This window comes from Lithobates pipiens, unplaced genomic scaffold, assembly GCF_037356315.1.
Source record: "Lithobates pipiens isolate NorthernLeopardFrog02 unplaced genomic scaffold, aLitPip1_a1.2 Scaffold_18, whole genome shotgun sequence".
In the NCBI taxonomy this organism is placed as follows: Eukaryota; Metazoa; Chordata; class Amphibia; order Anura; family Ranidae; genus Lithobates; species Lithobates pipiens.
Window position 1 is genome coordinate 48900446 of NW_027507758.1, and position 19740 is coordinate 48920185.

General features: G+C 43.3%; 2 protein-coding genes across 5 annotated transcripts in view; one reads left to right on the plus strand and one right to left on the minus strand.

Annotated features, from left to right (window-relative positions):
* CAMKMT (calmodulin-lysine N-methyltransferase) overlaps nt 1-490 on the minus strand; it is a 662536-nt gene extending 662046 nt beyond the window's left edge. The window contains exon 1 of the mRNA XM_077485659.1: nt 307-490. Coding sequence (XP_077341785.1) covers nt 307-399 — 93 coding nt within the window. The 5' untranslated portion in view covers nt 400-490. The remainder of the gene's footprint in view (nt 1-306) is intronic.
* Nucleotides 491-542: 52 nt separating this feature from the next.
* The window catches only part of PREPL (prolyl endopeptidase like), a 77370-nt gene continuing 58172 nt past the window's right edge, over nt 543-19740 (plus strand). The window contains exons 1-5 of one of the 4 annotated variants that reach the window (XM_077485662.1): nt 543-586; nt 8907-9105; nt 10721-10849; nt 17037-17103; nt 18079-18282. In XM_077485662.1, the coding sequence (XP_077341788.1) occupies nt 8950-9105; nt 10721-10849; nt 17037-17103; nt 18079-18282 (556 nt within the window). In that variant the 5' untranslated portion in view covers nt 543-586; nt 8907-8949. Of the gene's footprint in view, nt 587-614; nt 917-6344; nt 6905-8906; nt 9106-10720; nt 10850-17036; nt 17104-18078; nt 18283-19740 lie in introns of those variants that run through there. The other 3 variants (XM_077485661.1, XM_077485663.1, XM_077485660.1) reach the window with 3 other exon arrangements.

Below are 19740 nucleotides of genomic sequence, written 5' to 3' on the forward strand. Positions count from 1 at the left end.
TGCCCCCTCATCTCTCAGTGACAGGTACAAGTTGCCCCCTCATCTCTCGCCCACAGGTACAAGTTGCCCCCTCATCTCTCAGTGACAGGTACAAGTTGTCCCCTCATCTCTCAGTGACAGGTACAAGTTGCCCCCTCATCTCTCAGTCACAGGTACAAGTTGCCCCCTCATCTCTCAGTCACAGGTACAAGTTGCCCCCTCATCTCTCGCCCACAGGTACAAGTTGCCCCCTCATCTCTCGCCCACAGGTACAAGTTGCCCCCTCATCTCTCGCCCACAGGTACAAGTTGCCCCCTCATCTCTCACCTGTCCCAGTAGCCTCCAGCGGGCTCTGGCAGTACCAGCTCTGCCTGTCCCGGCCTCCTCCTCCTCTGTCCTCGGTCCCTCTCCCCGCTCCATGTCTCCTCAGTGTACAGATCCGCCCGCCTGTCAAATTCTCCCCTGCCGCTTCCGAAACAAACAACACGCGAGCCGGTGTCTTAGCCACACCCCTCCCTCCTACCAACCAATCGAGGTCCTGGCATTCATTCTTTCCGGAAGATAAAAGCTCGGCGCCATGAGACGTCATCGTTGTGCGCAGGGTGATGTACGCACGTGTAGTGTGTGGGGAGAAGTTCGGGCTGGGGGGGGTTGCAAACATTGGGTTGGGGGCACAGATCTGTGTTCTCCGTCCATCCTTATGGTGGGCGGTAATAATAATGCAATTGTGGAGTACACAGTCTTAGAAGAGCCTGATAGATCGTATATAGATAGTACTATAGAGGGAAGTATGAAGGATTAGTCAGTGGCTGTCATGGTGGTGCAGGGTTGTCAGTCTATGGCCTGTATATTGAATGATTGCAGCTTCTTGTCATTGTGATTGTTCCATGTGTGTCGTGGGTTAGTGTTTCTGGATCCAGAGACAGCCAGGCAACAGGTATTAGGAGAAGAATTCTGACCATCGTCTGGCATTGTGTGTGGGGGGAGGGGCGGGGATCACCTGGCTGTATCTCCATTCATTAATGTAACCACTCCCCCCCCCCCCCCTTTTTTTTTTTTTGCTAGGAGACTAGTTATCAAAGGGCCAGTTTACTGCCCTTCTGACTTTAGGGAGGGGACCAGACTGTGGCCAGTGGGGGTAGAAAATACCCCAGGCCTAGCATCAGTGCAAATAAATGATGTTCAGTTGCATTGTACCCGTGGTCAGTAGGAGTGCCCCGTCATTGGTGTCAGTGGGAGGCATAGCACCCCGTCAGTGGGAGGAATAGCGCCCCATCATCGGTGTCAGTGGGAGGAATAGCGCCCCATCATCGGTGTCAGTGGGAGGAATAGCGCCCCATCATCAGTGTCAGTGGGAGGAATAGCGCCCCATCATCGGTGTCAGTGGGGGGAATAGCGCCCCATCATTGGTGTCAGTGGGGGGAATAGCGCCCCATCATCGGTGTCCGTGGGAGGAATAGGGTCCCATCATCGGTGTTAGTGGGGGGAATAGCGCCCCATCATCAGTGTCAGTGGGAGGAATAGGGTCCCATCATCGGTGTCAGTGGGAGGAATTTTCTGAGATTCTGGAGACTGAATTCTCAGATTGCATGGGAGAGCCCGGCAAAGGCAGCGGTGGGAGGGGGGTGGGATCCCTTCCTGTAAAAAGTAATTAAGCTGCTCATTAACTTCTCTAATTACTTTTATTTTGTAGGGATTTGCCAGCCCAGCAAAATCATATCTCGATCATTCTTGCTGCGATGACTGAGATATCACCCTTTCCGTCCGAGGACATTTATATATGTACAGTGAACAGCAAAACGTATTTTTATTTTTTGTATAGAGTGGAGAGGGATTACAACACTTGTCAGTTTATATAGCTGCCTGTGTCCCTGTTAGGGAGATTCACCCTCTCCATTTATGACCAAATGTTGGCAACAAGGTGATAATAGAAAAAAAATCGAAGTAAAATATTTCATAGCACAACCTACGCTAACGCGTTTCAGTCCAGTATAAGACCTTATTTATAGCCTCCCTCTCTATTTGTCCTGGTTACTGTTGTTCCTGAAAGTGAAAAATTACAAAATTTTGTATGTTGACACCAGAACAGGTATAAAAGGAATGTTCCAATGGGGACATTAGTTCTTGTGGCAATCTGGGATTCCCTCACTATGGATGGATTTCCACTTGCTTCCTGTTTTATGTAGACAAGGGATTGCAGCACTCTCACAGAGAGCCTCCTGCCTGTAACATGAAGTTGATGATCAGGTGCTCTTGCTGATGTGTTGTCCGAATAACACTTAGACGGCTTTCACACCGAGCCTCCCTAGGCGTCAGCGGTAAAGGGGCAATATTTTTAGCGTTGCTTTAGCGGGGCTATTCAGCCGCTAGCGGGGGTGGCGGTTTTAACCCCCCCCCCCATCCGCTAGCGGCCGAAAAGGTTTTAACACCGCCGGTATTACAGCGCTGCCCCATTGATTTCAATGGGGAGCAGTGGTGGAGGAGCGGTGAGTTCACCGCTCCAAAGAAGCTCCTGGCAGGACTTTTTCTGACATCCTGCTAGCGCACCGCTCCAGCGTGAAAGCCCTCAGCTTTCACACTGGAGTGAATGGAGCCACTTTTTTCAGGTGCTATTTTTAGCGCTGTAGTGCCTGAAAAATGCTGGCAGTGTGAAAGGGGTCTTAGACAATAGTAAAAGAGAGAAGGACTGGTATCTCCATGTCCAGATCAAATAAATATTAAAAACGAATAAATAGTTTTATTGGCACATGTTAAAAGTGCAAAAGCAGACCAAAGTTTACATACCCCCCCCCCCCCAGTTCTTAATACCGTGTATTGCCCACTTTAACATCAATGACAGGTTGAAGTATTTTGTGTTATTTGTAGATGAGGCTCTTTATCTTCTCAGATGGTAAAGCTGACCATTCCTCTTGGCAAAAAGTCTCCAGTTCCAGTAAATTCCTGGACTGCACAGTTGAGATCTCCCCGGAGTGGCTCAATGATATCGAGGTCAGGAGACTGAGATGGCCACTCCAGAACCTTCACTTTATTCCGCTGTAACCAATGACAGGTCGACTTGGCCTTGTGTTTTGGATCATTGTCATGTTGGAATCAGAGGTCGACCAATATATCGACCAATATATCGGGTGGGACCTGGCCGGGTGGGCGGGGCTGAGCAGCTATCAACCACCAGCCAACGATTGGGCTGCTTAAGAAAAGGGGTGGGCCACATACACATAGCGGCCCGCCCAGATCCCCATTGGCTGGTGTTTGATAGCTGCTGGGTCCCGCCCACCCCGGCCGGGTCCCACCCACCCCGACATCAGGCTGAAATCTGACAGATCCTCCTCTCTCCGTTGCTTGTCAGTTTCACACACTTAGCGCGGCGCCGCTGAGTGTGGAGGAGGGACGAGGACAGCAGTCAGTGTTAATGCTGCTGCATGTCTGGGGCATCGATAGTGAGTGGGCTGGTGGCAGCTTAGGTGCCAGGTTGCGATTTCTGGTCGCATTGGCGAACTGGCGCCTGGGTTTGTCGAGCCCTGGTTTAAATGTAAGAAATTTTCTGCATCACATTACTTAAGGCTGCTTTCACACTGGAGCGGGCAGGCGTTGACTGTTAAACTCTGCCAGTTTTAGCAGCGCTATTCGGCTGCTAGCGGGGCACTTATAACCCAGCTAGCGGCCGAGGAAGGGGTGCCTGTGAAGCACCACTGCCACATCGCATTGCAGGCGCTTCGGCAGTGGTGCCCATTCATTTCAATGGGCAGGAGTGGTGGAGGAGAGGTATACACTGCTCCAAAGATGACTTTTTTTTTTTTTAACGTCCCGCCAGCGCATCGCCTCAGTGTGAAAGCACTCGTGGCTTTCACACAGACTGCAGGGGAGCGTTTTGCAGGCACTTTATAGGTACTATTTTTAGCCCAAAAGCTCATGAAAAACTCCCCAGTGTGAAAGGTGTCTAACTGTTAGATTTTATGAGATGAAGAGAAAAATAAAATTAAAAAACGGCCTAACATATCGGCCCAAAAAGAAAAAATCTGCATCATATATCGGCCGCGGCGATTTATAAATATCGGCATCGGCCAGAGAAAAACCCATATCGGGTGACCTCTAGTTGGAATGTCCAAGTACATGCCATTTGCAAATGTTCCTCCAGTATTTTTTGATAACATACTGCATTCATCTTGCCAACAAACATTTTTTACCAAATTTCCTGTGCCTTTGTAGCTCCCACATCCCCAAAACATCAGCGATCCACCTCTGTACCTTTCATCATAGGCCTTGTTGACTCCTCTACAAATGTAGCATTTATGGTTGTGGCCAAAAAGCTAAATTTTGGTCTTATTGCTCCAAATGACTCTGTGCCAGAAGGTTTGAGGCTTGTCTCTGTGCTGTTTGGTGTATTACAAGTGGGATACTTTGCGGCATTTGCATAGTAATGGCTTTCTTCTGGAGACTCGACCATGCAGTCCATTTTTCTTCAAGTGCCTCCTTATTGTGCATCTTGAAACAGCCACACCACATGTTTTCAGAGAGTCCTGTATTTCACTTGAAGTTATTTGTGGGTTTTTCTTTGCATCCCGAACAATTTTCCCAGCAGTTGTGGCTGAAATTTTAGTTAGTCTACCTGACCGTGGTTTGGTTTCAAAAGAACCCCTCATTTTCCACTTCTTGATTAGAGTTTGAACACTGCTGATTGGCATTCTCAATTCCTTGAATATCTTTTTATATCCCTTTCCTGTTTTATACAGTTCAACTACCTTTTCCCGCAGACCCTTTGAGAATTCTTTTGCTTTCCCCATGACTCAGAATCCAGAAATGTCAGTGCAGCACTGGATGAAAGATGCAGGGGTCTGTTGGGAGTCTAGAAAAGCATTGACCTTTTATACACACACACAAATTACAAGTAATCAGATCACAGGTTAGGATGGTTACCTTTTTTAATAGCCATTCAAACCCCTTTGTGTAAACCTGTGTGCATGTTATAAGGCCAAAATCACCAGGGTATGTAAACTTTTGATCAGGGTCATTTGGGTAGTTTCTGTTGTCATTATGATTTAAAAAGAGTAAACGCAGTTGATTGATAATAAATTACTTCAGCCAAACACTAACCATGAGTGAATGAAATGTTTTGTGTTATCTTTCATATTCTCTGAATAATGGCCAAGAAATCATAAATTCTGCCAGGGTATGTAAACTTATGAGCACCACTGTAGGTAGGTGACAAAAATAAAATTCATATATAGGAAACTGTATAGAAAAGGGTTTAACCTCTAACCGCTGACGTGGCACATATATGCGGCCTTATGTGAAGAGCGATTGTGCCCTCCGTGCTACCGGGACCGGATAGCTCCCGAGGCGTGTGCTTGCAATTGGGAGCTTTCCGATCATGTGATAGCCAATCGTAGCAGTCACATGACTCGAATGCCCACCTCTCAGCATTTATAAGTTCTTAAAGGGCCGGGAAGGGGTTATTTAAGGTTCCATGCTATGGCTATACGCGTGTGTAATGCATTAGGGAGTCCATTAAAATGAGAGCTGATTCACCGATTAGAAAAAGAGAACCCCAGCATTAAGCTGTGAGAGGCAGCCCCATTGAAAGCAATGGGAGGCTGTTGGCGCTCTCAGGTAATCATGCCCACTTGCATGTAGCCGCTCTGGACACGGGCAGTATGTGTCAAAAAGGCTGCCCCTTACAGCTAAATGAGAGCTGATTCACCGATTAGAAAAAGAGAACCCCAGCATTAAGCTGTGAGAGGCAGCCCCATTGAAAGCAATGGGAGGCTGTTGGCGCTCTCAGGTAATCATGCCCACTTGCATGTAGCCGCTCTGGACACGGGCAGTATGTGTCAAAAAGGCTGCCCCTTACAGCTAATAGCAGGAGCCCCCCTTGACGTTCTCACATCTAATCTCAGGGTGGGTGCATTCGCAAGTGTGAATGCACCCTAAGGCAGCCCACTTTTTTCACTGGACTGTCTAATACACTAAAAAAGGTGCACATCATGTTTCCGGGAGCACAGTGCACCAGAACCCACATTGGTGTGTGGCCACGTGTTGCACAGCAAAGAAAGTCCATTAGTAAGGTGCGTTGGGGTACCATTTAAAATAAATGCTCTTTGCATGTAACTTGCATTGCAGTTGTGTGGACCCATAAAGAAACCTTTTTCTATACAGTTACTTATAGCTAAATTTAAAGCGGAGCTCCACCAAAAAGGAGAAGCTCCACTTGTTTGCACCCTCCACTGCCACATTTGCCACTTTTTGGGGGGGGGGAGCGGGTACCTGGATTTGACAGGTAACCGCTCCCACTTCCAGCTCAGTTCGCTGCAATGAGCTACGAGCATGTATGCTTCCCCCCCCCCCCCCCCCCCCCACAGCCTTCAGGGACACACAGGTCTCAGAAGACTACGGGTCCAATCACAAAGCGCAGCGTGACTTGTGCATGCGCAGTAGGAAACCAGCTGTGAAGCAGAAGGCTTCACTGCCGGTTTCCCTTACTTAAAATGCCGGTGCTTGCACCCAAAGCTGATTAAAGAATCGGCTCAAGTGAGGAAATTGCTGGATCCCGGGATAGGTAAGTGTCTATATATTAAAAGTCAGCTGCTATAGTAATAGCTGCTGACTTTCATTATTATTATTATTATTATTTTTTTGGGAGACTGGAGTGCCTCCTTAATTTTTGTCACCTACCTAATGTAGGTTGACCTCCCACAACACTTCATAAACAGCTTACAATCGTCCATATCATTCCCTTTTCCCAAAAGAGCTCAGAGTCTAATATCTCTACCACAGTCATGCAGGCATGTACATGTTTTGCTAACCTAGCAACTTATTTTGAAGTTGAGTGAGAAAACCCAATGTGGACTTGAGATCAACATACAAGCTCCATGAAGATAGCTTCCCAAGTGGGGATAAATTCCAGGACAGCAGACCAAGGCAGCAACCAGTAGGCCACAATGTTTCTAATTATAATTTTAAAAATGTTATATTAAAATATAAAAATATAATAATTTTTTTCAGTAAATTTGTATTAAAAGCATATTGTACAATACCATAAAATGCGACCAACAGTCTTATAAAATGCTTATAAACTTGTTACATTATAGCAGTTTCTAGTCATGCAAACCGCCAATATCAACTCCTTAAAGTGTATAAACATATGAGAATGTACATACTCCAGTATGCAATTGAATACCTCCTATTCTTCACTTATGTGGTATTCCACATGCTTACAGGTTTGGCAGTCCCGACTATATTGCGGGTGTCATCCCTGCAAGTTGCATTTCTTGTGAACTTCGGTTCTCAATGGAGTAATCCATTAACAATATGCCATTATGTAATTGATAGAAAGGATGAACCACCACTCCAAAGTAATCCTCGAGGACTGAAGCGCTGTCTCCTATTGATGAGCCCCAGGTGCTGACCATTACACACACCATAAGCAAACAAGCAGGACAAAACTCTGGAGAGCCGCACACTGAAAAAAGACTTGAAATCCCATCTTTATTTGAAACAACGTGGGTCACATAAAAACAAAACCAAAAAATCCACAGCAAAAGAATGACAGGGTACAGGAAACTGACGCATTTCGCACTGTAATCAGTGCATACTCGTAAGCTATGAGTAAGCACTGATTACGGTGCGAAACGCGTTCGTTTTTTCCTGTACCCTGTTATTCTTTTGCTGTGGATTTTTTGATTTTGTTTTGATGTGACCCACGTTGTTTCAATTAAAGATGGGATTTCAAGTCTTTTTCCAGTGTGCGGCTATCCAGAGTTTTGTCCTGCTTGTTTGCTCATGCCATTATGTAAGAAAGAATATATACGGAAAAATACATAGTTATAGAGAGAAGAAGAAGGAGATAGAGGGGGGGGGGGGGGGGTAGGGTAGTTATCCAGCCGAGACAGAGCAGTGTATTGCACATAACCAGACGAGCCAGCAGGACCATATCTTGGATGCCAGTTCAGCTTTATTCCTAAGCTTAAGCGTGCTATTTTCTATCTGGTAAACTTGGTCTACCTCCATCAGACACAGGCCAAGGGAGGGAATTTTCAGCTGCTTCCACAATTTCAGAATAAGCGCCTTAGCTGCGTTTAATAAATGGGGAGTAATTGATCTCCTGTATGATCCTACTGGCTCGTCTGTACAGTGGAATAGTATTTTCCAGGGATCATTCTGTATCTTACTGCCTTGAATTTTTTCAATCCAGTATATGATACTAAGCCAAAAGGGACATGCCCACCAAATATGGGCGTGAGATCCTGCATATCCGCAGCCCCTCCAACATGGCTCTGAGATGGTAGGAAAAGTCCTATTAAGTACAACTGGAGTGTAGTGCCATCTTGTTAACATTTTGTAATTTACTTCCACTGCTTTGGAAGATATATGTGAGAGACGTAGTATCGTGGTGCGTTGGTTGGCTGATAAATGTTCCCATTTGGTTAGGAACGAGTGCTGCGAATATTAAATTTAGATATAAATTAGTCAACTAAAATTATTTGGTGTCTATAACCACCCTGTTATAAGGTTGCATTCACACCTATCTGTTTTTGGTGATTGGTGTTCCATTTAAATTAATAGAAACATGCAACACAATCCAGTTTGCCTTGAGCATGAATGCGCTTTTAAAATGCACATCCTCTTGCGTTTTCATTGAGTTCAGTGGAAATACATGTGAATAAAATGGTGGGGTGTGTGCTGTGTCTGGCCATGTAACATGTGCCTCTGTATGACATTTGAGTGCAGGGAAAGACAATTAGTTGTTTTGTTTTTTATGTTTTTTTACAAGACAGCATTGTTTTTTTTTTTTTTCTTTTATTGTTTTTTTTTTTATGTTGCGGTTTGTTATATATGTGATTAGCAGAACCCCTTTTTAATTGCACACACTTCCCAGTACTGTTATTGATAACATCCATATTGTTTATTATTCCCTTTGCTGCCTGGCTCAGATCCATCAAATCACTGGGATGTTGGCAACGAAAATGCGGTGAAATGAAAGTTGGGATATTTATGAGAGTGGCTGTGTCGTATCTCAGAAACTGGTCGCAACTGAAGACTGTTCAAAAACAAGGTTGCCTTTCATGCTTTGCAAACCGCTACAAGCAATATTCAGAGATTCAGCCATACAGGAGTCTATCCACCTGGCAGGTTTGTACCGTAAAAAATGAACATTAGCTAAGCAAGTACCGGAACCACAGTGTTCCAAGTTACACCCGTATTTAGAGTGTAACATGGTGCCAGATTGACCCCCCATACCTAAACCAACCCCCTGACGGTGCAGGGGTCCTTCTTCCAGGCAGAAGCTGTCAAATTAGAATTTTGTGTGGCCCTGCCTGCACGACCATGACTTATTCACAGAGTACTGCAAACCACATGGCAGGTGGACTTTTAGTTGTCAATGGAACATAAGTGCACTGCACTCATAGTCCATTGACAGTTCCTCCAGCTCTCTAACTGAAAGTCTGTATAAAAGACGGACAGGTTGGTAGAGAGAGAGTCTGCAGGAGCCTGCGTGTTGCACCTGTGATCATGGTCGCAATGCTTTGCAGGCTCATATGCCAGGCTTTTGTCATTTTTTATTTTTTTTAAATGGTGTACTTGGCCTTTTAATTGCTACCTGTTTTAACCACTTCACCTCCAGAAGATTGTACCCCCTTCATGACCAGGCAATGTTTTGCTGTTTGGCACTGCGTTAGTTTAACTGACAATTGCACGGTCATATATAACGTTGTACCCAAATAAAATTTATATTATTTTTTCCCCACAAAACAAGTTTTCTTTTGGTGGTATTTAATCACCACTGGGATTTTTAGTTTTTAATTATATAAGCGAAAAAAGACTGAACATTTTGAAAACAGAACAATATTTTTTACTTTCTGCTATAAATCATATCTAATAAAAAATGTAAAAAAAAAATCGAATTTCTTAAAAAAATGTAGGCTAAGATGTATTCTGGTTCTGATTTTTGGTAAAAATAAAATAAAATCCCAAAAAGTGTATATTGATTGGTTTGCGTGAAAGTTATAGCGTCTACTATGGTGCATATATAGTGGAATAAGTATTTTTTTTTTATTAGCAATGGCTGTGATCAGCGATATATAGCCGGACTGTGATAGTATGGCGGGCTATCTGACACTTTGTGGAAACCAGTGACCCTAATACAGTGATCAGTGCTAAAAAATGTACATTGACACTGTACTGGCAACACGGGCTGGGAAAGGGTTAACATCAGGGTTAATCAAAGGGATAACTGCATGCCTAATAGTGTTTGGCGCATTCACTGTGCTATTATTACTAAGGTATGTGGCATGTGCCAGTTTTTATTCCCTGCACTTGCAGGGAAACAAAGAGCAGCACATCCCTGCTGTTGGGACAGAGCTCTGTGTTTACATTCACAGAGCTCTGTCCTGTCATCCTCTTCGCTGATCAGTAATTCCCAGCGGGCAATCATTGGCCGGGACCTGTTGATCAACATGTGCTTTGATCACTCACAGCACAAACAGGGAGACGTCCTCTTGCCCCCTACCTGAAAGCTCTGGATCTTTATTAGAAAAGTGATTCAGCGCAAGAGAGAGATGCTCTGCCACTGTACTTCTATGTGAGGTGGTCGGCAAGCAGGTAAATAGGAGGCACACTTTTTACAGTGTTTCCATGGCCTAACACCTCCTGCACCTTACTAGTGGCCTATGACTGATCGTTTGTCAGTGTATTGGGCCCCCCCTAGGATTATATAATTGCTGTATTGTGTCTTTTGGCTGTGTAGGCTCTTTTGGACTCAGAGAGAAAACAATGGCAGATGTCATCTGTGAGATACAAAGATTTGGCAGCAGTTTTAAAGAAAAGACTTGACAAGATTCATCTCACTAGTCCTGGGAGATCAGAAGAGGAGATGGTAATTAAAAGCTCGAAATCACTTAAGTTTTTATGTTTCTGAAAGTTTATTTTTTTTTTTTAATGTTGTGGTAGGCACCTTTCTAAAATTACACCATCAATGAGCTTTTGCACGTAGATTGTGTTTATTTAGGGGTTTCAAACAAGCCTTCAGTGATCTCTGTAGCTTCAAGCACTGTGAAGCAATTCATCCCCAAAATTCAATGCAAAAGTTCCTAAGTCTGTTTTAGTCATTCTCTAAGCAGCTTAGCACTCCCTGCTCACCCTCTCAGTAGTTTTCCATTCTTATAATCTCTAAAGTAAAAAGGGAGCAGGAGCTCTGGCAGGGTGAGTCTTGTGAACTGAGCTGCCGAGAAAAGGACACGTGCTTTCTTTGCTTCTCTTGTGAATTTTGAGGAGTGATTGCTCCCCAGTGTCTTAAAGAGGAGCTCCAGCCCACCCCCCAAAAAAACTTAAAGTCAGCATCTACAAATACTGTTTCTGCACACTCTTAATATTAGGACACTTGCCTGTCCAGGGATCCAGTGATGTCCTCACGCAAAACAAATTTTTCAATCGGCTTCAGGTGCAGGCACCAGCATAGCAACTAAGGGAAACAGGTAGTGAAACCTTGTTGCGGCTTCACAGCTAGTTTCCTACTGCGCATGCACTAGCCGTGCTGCGCCTTGTGAATGGTCTCATAGCCTACTAAGACCTGTGATGTGGGCTGGAAGTGGGAGCAGGTACCTGTCAAAACCGGGTACCCGCTCCCCCCACAAAAGTGCCATATGTGGCAGTGGAGGGCGGGAGGGTGCAAACAGGCTGAATTTACCCTTTTGGATGGAGCTCCGCTTTAAAGTGATTGTAAAGTCCTGGGTTTTTTTGTTTTGTTTTGTTTTTTAAGGTAAAAATAACAAACATGTTATATTTACCTGCTCTGTGTAGTGGATTTGCACAGAACAGCCCAGATCCTCCTCTTCTCGGATCCCTCTTCGGCGCTCCTGGCCCCTCCCTTCTTTCAAGTGCCCCCACAGCAAACAGCTTGCTATGGGGGCACTGGAGCCAAGTCACAGCTCCCTGTGTCCATTCAGACACAGAGCCGCGTCCTGGCCCCACCCCCTTTATCTTCTCTTTGGCTGACTGACTTTGACAGCAGCGGGAGCCAATGGTGCTACACTGCTGTCTCAGCCAATGAGGAGTGTAGTCCTGGGCAGCCAAGACATTCCTACAACATCACTGGATCTAGAGGGGGCTTATGTAAGTATTAGGGGGTGCTGAGGGGGGCTGCTGCTCACAGAAGGCTTTTTATGTTAATGCATAAAATGCATTAAGAAAAAAAAACATTCTGCTTTTACAACCACTTTAAGTTGCAGAGGTCATTGAGAGTTTGTTTTAGCCCTTGTGCACACGGTCGGACATTCCGACAACAAAATCCGTCTGATTTTGTCTGACGGATTTTGTCCGAAACTTGTGTTGCATACACACAGTCGGACAAAGTTGTCGGAAAATCCGTTTGTACGTAACGTGACGATGTTATTTAGTTAGGACGGGACTATGTTCAGGCTAGTAGCCAATAGCTTTGGTCTAGGAATTTGATCTGAGCATGCGTGGCACTTTGTCCAATCGGAATTCTCTACACACAATCGGACAAAGTCCGATCGGATCATGTTGTCGGAAAGTTTTATAGCCCAGCTCTAAAACTTTGTTCGTCGGATATTCCGACGGAAACAGTCCGATGGAGCCCACACACAGTCGGATTATCCGACAACGCGGTACGATCAGACATTTTCCATTGGAATGTCCGACCGTGTGTACAAGGGCTTAAAGCTTAACTCCAACTCTCTTTTCAATAGCACTGAATGGAATGATCAGTTCCAGCATAGATCATACCTCTGTAATATGTTGCTCTGTTGTCTGCAGATCCTCTGATTTTCTGGATTTAGTTGTGGCTTTGTACCATGTGACAGTCAGTATATTCTGGTTGTAGACTGAGACCCTTCCATAGCCACTTCCTGCTGCATCTCTAGCCTAAAAAACACCCCTCTGTAATCTTGCAAGCCATTATTCTTTGGCAAGTTGCAAGACAGGAATGACACATTTACACCTGCTTTGCAGGCTGAAGAGTGATCTGCATTTGGATCTGCATCACTCTTCAGAGCATTTGACAGGTGGTGAGAAGGAGTTGTATCACCTATTTTAACCCCCTAAATGCTGCAGTACTGCACTGCAAACGTGCACCTTGCAGCATGGCTCCATTCACTAAAATTGGTTGTGTCTGGTAGGCAGTAGTGCCCACCAAGCACAACAGGATGTATAGTTCCCACCGCAGAGTGTGGCATGTGTTTATCCCCAGCCACTGCCCCTTCAGCTAAAGGGGGAGCAGTTGGGGAAGATAAAACATTGTGGTCATTATTTTAAACAAGCCTAAGACTGCAATGATTCAGTGATCCCTTACATCTAAGGCCCCATTTACACTTTATGTAGGAGTGTGTGTTTCTTCTTATGATACATTTAGAGTGTTTGGTGACTTTACAACAAGCAATGGTTTGTGTGTGACTTAATCGAGTTTTGTGTGTGCAAACACTATATACACATTTCAGATCATGCCTTTAACAAAGACAATTTGCTGTTTCTCTGTTAAAAAGAATGAGATCAGAGCAGAAATTAACATGATCATGTGATCAGTCTTATAATTGTGTGCCATCCAAGAGATGGTTTGTATGGCACTCTGTTCACTGCAGGGAGAAGTGGAGAGAGAAATGGAGTGTGATTGGTGAAAGCAGAATTCCAATACTCTCCTTTCACCACCCACATTAAGGCCCTGAAACACCCACAGTAACCCTAGGACCCACCCACATTAACTCCCAGAACTGGTACAAGTGACTACCATAGCCAGTGTTCCATCAGATTAGGCGACCCGTCAGATATCGTAACCGAAGTGACGTTCCGTCACGGGCCATCTTGGTACTCCCCGCACTCGGCCACACTAAGCCTACAGTCGCCAAGTGGATATCTTTTTTTTTACACCCACCGAAATCTTGCATTTTACAATTATTTTTACCACTAAATGAGCTTATATATTGAAATACATTACTTAGAAATCCATGACACTGTTTTGATGTTGAATTTTAAAAGCAGCGGCAAGCCTGCTGATCTCACAGGTTTGCTGACCTGGCAGAAGACCACTGCTTCTAAAATTCAACATCAAAACAGTGTCACACCCTTCTAAATACTGTATTTCACTATATAAGCTCTGTTTAGTGGTAAAAATAAGTGTGACATGCAAGATTTCGGTGGGTGTAAAAAGATGTCCGCTTGGCAACTTCAGGCTGTAGGCTTACTGCAGACAAGTGCGGGGAGTACCAAGATGGCCGTGACAGACCGTCACTTCCGTTACAAGTTTTGATGGGTCACCTAATCTGACGGAACACCTGCCTGAAGCTACAGAGTCTTAAAGGATCATGGGACATGTAGTATCAGGACTGGTAAAGCAAGGAAACGGGAAGTCAGAGAACTCTAAAATCCAGCCAGGAGGAGGCATCACAGACACAGAAACCTGCTGTATACAGCTAAAGTAGGTAAGTTGCAAACAATCTGACACTGGGGCTGTGATTCATTTACATGCACAATGTTTTGGGGAGGAAAAGCTGGAGTTCTTCTTTAAAGTCCATTTACAGTTGGTTAAAAATATGTAAATAGTTAAATGTCCAAAGTTTAAGTTCACTTTGAAGGATAAGTTCACCTTTCATACAGGTCCTTCTCAAAAAATTAGCATATTGTGATAAAGTTCATTATTTTCTGTAATGTACTGATAAACATTAGACTTTCATATATTTTAGATTCATTACACACAACTGAAGTAGTTCAAGCCTTTTCTTGTTTTAATATTGATGATTTTGGCATACAGCTCATGAAAACCCAAAATTCCTATCTCAAAAAATGTGCATATCATGAAAAGGTTCTCTAAACAAGCTATTAACCTAATCATCTGAATCAACTAATTAACTCTAAACACCTGCAAAAGATTCCTGAGGCTTTTAAAAACTCCCAGCCTGGTTCATTACTCAAAACCGCAATCATGGGTAAGACTGCCGACCTGACTGCTGTCCAGAAGGCCATCATTGACACCCTCAAGCAAGAGGGTAAGACACAGAAAGAAATTTCTGAACGAATAGGCTGTTCCCAGAGTGCTGTATCAAGGCACCTCTGTGGGAAGGAAAAAGTGTGGCAGAAAACGCTGCACAACGAGAAGAGGTGACCGGACCCTGAAGAAGATTGTGGAGAAGGACCGATTCCAGACCTTGGAGGACCTGCGGAAGCAGTGGACTGAGTCTGGAGTAGAAACATCCAGAGCCACCGTGAACAGGCGTGTGCAGGAAATGGGCTACAGGTGCCGCATTCCCCAGGTCAAGCCACTTTTGAACCAGAAACAGCGGCAGAAGCGCCTGACCTGGGCTACAGAGAAGCAGCACTGGACTGTTGCTCAGTGGTCCAAAGTACTTTTTTCGGATGAAAGCAAATTTTGCATGTCATTCGGAAATCAAGGTGCCAGAGTCTAGAGGAAGACTGGGGAGAGGGAAATGCCAAAATGCCTGAGGTCCAGTGTCAAGTACCCACAGTCAGTGATGGTCTGGGGTGCCATGTCAGCTGCTGGTGTTGGTCCTCTGTGTTTTATCAAGGACAGGGTCAATGCAGCTAGCTATCAGGAGATTTTGGAGCACTTCATGCTTCCATCTGCTGAAAAGCTTTATGGAGATGAAGATTTCATTTTTCAGCACGACCTGGCACCTGCTCACAGTGCCAAAACCACTGGTAAATGGTTTACTGACCATGGTATTACTGTGCTCAATTGGCCTGCCAACTCTCCTGACCTGAACCCCATAGAGAATCTGTGGGATATTGGGAAGAGAAAGTTGAGAGACGCAAGACCCAACACTCTGGATGAGCTTAAGGCCGCTATCGAAGCAGTCTGGGCCTCCATAACACCTCAGCAGTGCCACAGGCTGGTTGCCTCCATGCCACGCCCCATTGAAGCAGTCATTTCTGCAAAAGGATTCCTGACCAAGTATTGAGTGCATAACTGAACATAATTATTTGAAGGTTGACTTTTTTTTAATTAAAAACACTTTTCTTTTATTGGTCGGATGAAATATGCTAATTTTTTGAGATAGGATTTTGGGGTTTTCAGGAGCTGTATGCCAAAATCATCAATATTAAAACAAGAAAAGGCTTGAACTACTTCAGTTGTGTGTAATGAATCTAAAATATATGAAAGTCTAATGTTTATCAGTACATTACAGAAAATAATGAACTTTATCACAATATGCTAATTTTTTGAGAAGGACCTGTACATGTTACATGTGTTACACAAGTGTTTAGGGTGTAACACATTCCGTTAACTGCCGCACTCACCTCACCAATACCTTTCCCTCGCCCCATAACCACTGTCACGTTTCAAAATTCTTTCACAGGAATCTGTGAATGAAAAAACTAATGCTGGCCATACACTATACGAAAAATTGGCCGAAATTCGGTCATTAGACAGTTCGTTCATTGTTTCGGCCAGTTAATGGGCACAAAATCGATAATCTTTTGGACGTTTTTTGAGCCGAAAAAAAAAAGGTCATGTTTGGGAATTTTCTGCCAAACGAATGATAAATTGAAAGGGTAATGTGTTTCCCGTCTGACCTATCTGCACTAGGTATATGTAAAAAAAAAAAAAAAAGAACATAAAATGTATTTATTTATGTCCACTGAACGATTTATCGGTCATTACATGATGGCACTATCGTTTGCGATCACAGCCAAACGTTCGTTTTTCAAAACTGGGTTCAGCCGATTTTTTGTTTAGTGTATGGCCAGCATAAGAATCCCTTCTTTCACTGTGTACTCTTCAATGGACTGTAAGGGTGCTGATGAGCACCCTTGTTTTCCTTGCTGGAGGCTGATACGAGAAAGTAAAGCCGTGACTCTACCAAGATGGAGGCCTCCGCACAGTGCAGAGCAAAGCATGGAAAATCCACACTGAAGAAAATATCAGATTTGTAGGGAGACTACAGGCAATATTGTTGACTAGGCCATTATACTCTGCCTGCTTTTGTTGGGTCAAAACTTTCACATTTCAGTTCCTCTTTACCTTTTCAATACAAACCTGTCATTAGAGATGTGTCCCGTATGTTGTTCAAATGTCAGCATTTTTCCATTCACAGATTACTCACGGAGATTATGTTTATTTTGAAGAGGACAACTGTGTATACCGCTTTCAGAAAACTATTGGTAATTCACCTATTATATATTTGATGTAACAATTAACATATACAGCAGGTAAAATAAGTATTGAACACATCACCACTTCTAGGTAAATATATTTCTAAAGGTGATATTGACATGAAATTTCCACCACATGTCGGTAACAACCCATGCAATCCATACATACAAAGACACCAAAACAAATAAGTTCAGAAATGAAGTTATGTGTAATAAAATGGAATGACACAGGAAAAAAGTATTGTACATGCTAACTGAAATATATTAAATACTTGGTACAAAATCCTTTGTTCGTAATGAGAGCTTCAAGATGCCTCCGATATGGAGAACACTAGTCGCATGATTGCTCAGGTTTGATTTTATCCACATAAACAAATCTTGTCCAGGTTCTATGGGCCTCTTCTATGAACTCTGATCTTTAGTTCTTTCCATAGATTTTCTATCAGATTGAAGTCAGGTGATTGGCTGGGCCATTCTAGCAGCTTTATTTTCTTTCTTTGAACCCAGTTGAGAGTCTCCTTGGCTTTGGGATCATTGTCTTGCTGAAATGTCCACCCTCGTTTCATCTTCATCATCCTGTTAGATGGCAGCAGATTTTTATCAAGAATGTCTTTCTACATTTTCCATTAATCCTTCATTCAATGATATGAAGTTTTCCAGTACCTTATGCTGTTTTTTTTTTCTTTTTTTTTTTCTTTTATGGTTATTTAGCACAGTAGTAGGAATCAACCTAGTTTGATATTTTGATACACAGATATTGTAATACACAGAACTCCCCAGAAAGTGACCATGGCACCGATAACCGACTGTCCCGGTTTGTCAGGAGATATAATTTACATATTGAGGTACTGGGTAGCCAATAATAAAATTTTATTACAATATATTTTCAAACACCTACAGCATGGTCAGCTATGCCTGAAAACACGATACAGTGTTTTCCCTATTTCTCTATGTTTACAGGTCTAATCAGTTCTCTTTTTTTAGGTGAAGAGAGCCTAGAGGTGGTGTTTTCTCCTGAAGATGCGGGGCTGCATGATAGTTTGGTTCAACGCATCCGGGTTTCACCCCAGCAAACCTATTTGGCGGTTGCCTTGAAAAACTTTGACTGCGAAGACTCAAAATGCTATGTTGTGAATCTTCAAAGGACCCCAGAATTAGTACACGCTATATCAAATATATTCAGTTTTGGTAGGTCTGTTGGTGTGCTTACATTGATTAGAAAAAATATTTACACCCTAATCACTTCTCTTTCAGATCCTACTTGGCCTTGTTATGGCTCTCATGGTTGATCAGCAAGGTTATCGGTTATTCTTTTGTACCAATAGTGAAGTATGAGAGGTAGTAAGGACAAGTCAAGCGATAGCTTAAAGGTTTTGTAAAGGTACTTCTTTTTTTTAGCATATATCTGCTATAAATGCTGCAAACATCTGGCTATTTTTTTCCCCAAAATGTTTATTTTCAATTTTTTACATACCGATTTTTAGCACTTCCTTAGATCCTTTAGATCCCTTTAGATTGTCACAGCTTCTGGGTCTTGGAGCGTGCTCCCTGCCGCTACGTCATATGTGCTTGTGAACTACAATTCCCTTCATGCTTGTCGGCTTCACGCATGTGCATTGCCGCTTTTTCCGTCTGCCCGAACGAGAATGAGTCGTGTTAACAGAGGAAGACGGGGCTATATTTTTTTTTAGCATAGACTCTGGACAATAAAATTGTCGTGCCAATATTTTGTCACGCGGTATTTGCACAGCGGTCTTTCAAATGCAATTTATTTAGAAAAATACACTTTTTTTTTTAATTAAAAAATAAGAACACAGTAAAGGTAGCCCAATTTTTTTGAGTTTTTTTTTTTTTTTTTTTTTTTTAAATATGGTGTTACACTGAGTAAATAGATACCTAACATGTTACAGTTTAAAATTGCACACACTCGTTGAATGGCTACAAACTATGGTACTTCCATAGACGACCCTTTTAAAAAAATGTTAATGGTTACCAGTTTAGAATTAGAGGAGATCTCTTGCTAGAATTATTGCTTTTGTTCTGACAATTGCGGTGATACCTCACATCTGTGATTTGAACACTGTTTAAATTTGTAGGCGCAACTTATGCCTGCATTTTGATCCGATCACTTTTATTGTAAACATCCCTTTTGACAGTAATAGGTAGTGATAGACATTCTTTATGGAGGGATCTGGAGGTCTAAAAAACCACAAATCCCTCCTTTGCACTTAAAAGTATTCAAAACGTCAAAATCTGCATTTTGGAATACTGAGGATTTTTTTTAAATCAGCGCTATTGGCAGCTGAGTAAACTGGAAGTGATGTTGTCCCCTCCCACTCCTTATGATAATGACGAGTGGCTGCTGAGCCACATCAATTTTTAATCACCAGAAAGCCAACCGACGGGGGAAAAGCTTTGCATGAAGCGGCTGGAGTGGAACTTTAGTCATAAAATGAAGTCCTGCTAGATCACTTCAGACTTGCTCCTTTTGCAGGTATAGATATGTAAAACAATGAAAATAAGTGCATATACTGGTATAATCCAGTAATATACTGTCTCACCCTGCTCTGCACATGCTCAGTTGCTCTTTATTTTTAGGCACTGCTGAGTTTGTAGAGGCCGATCTACTGACAGCCTCAGGCTGGG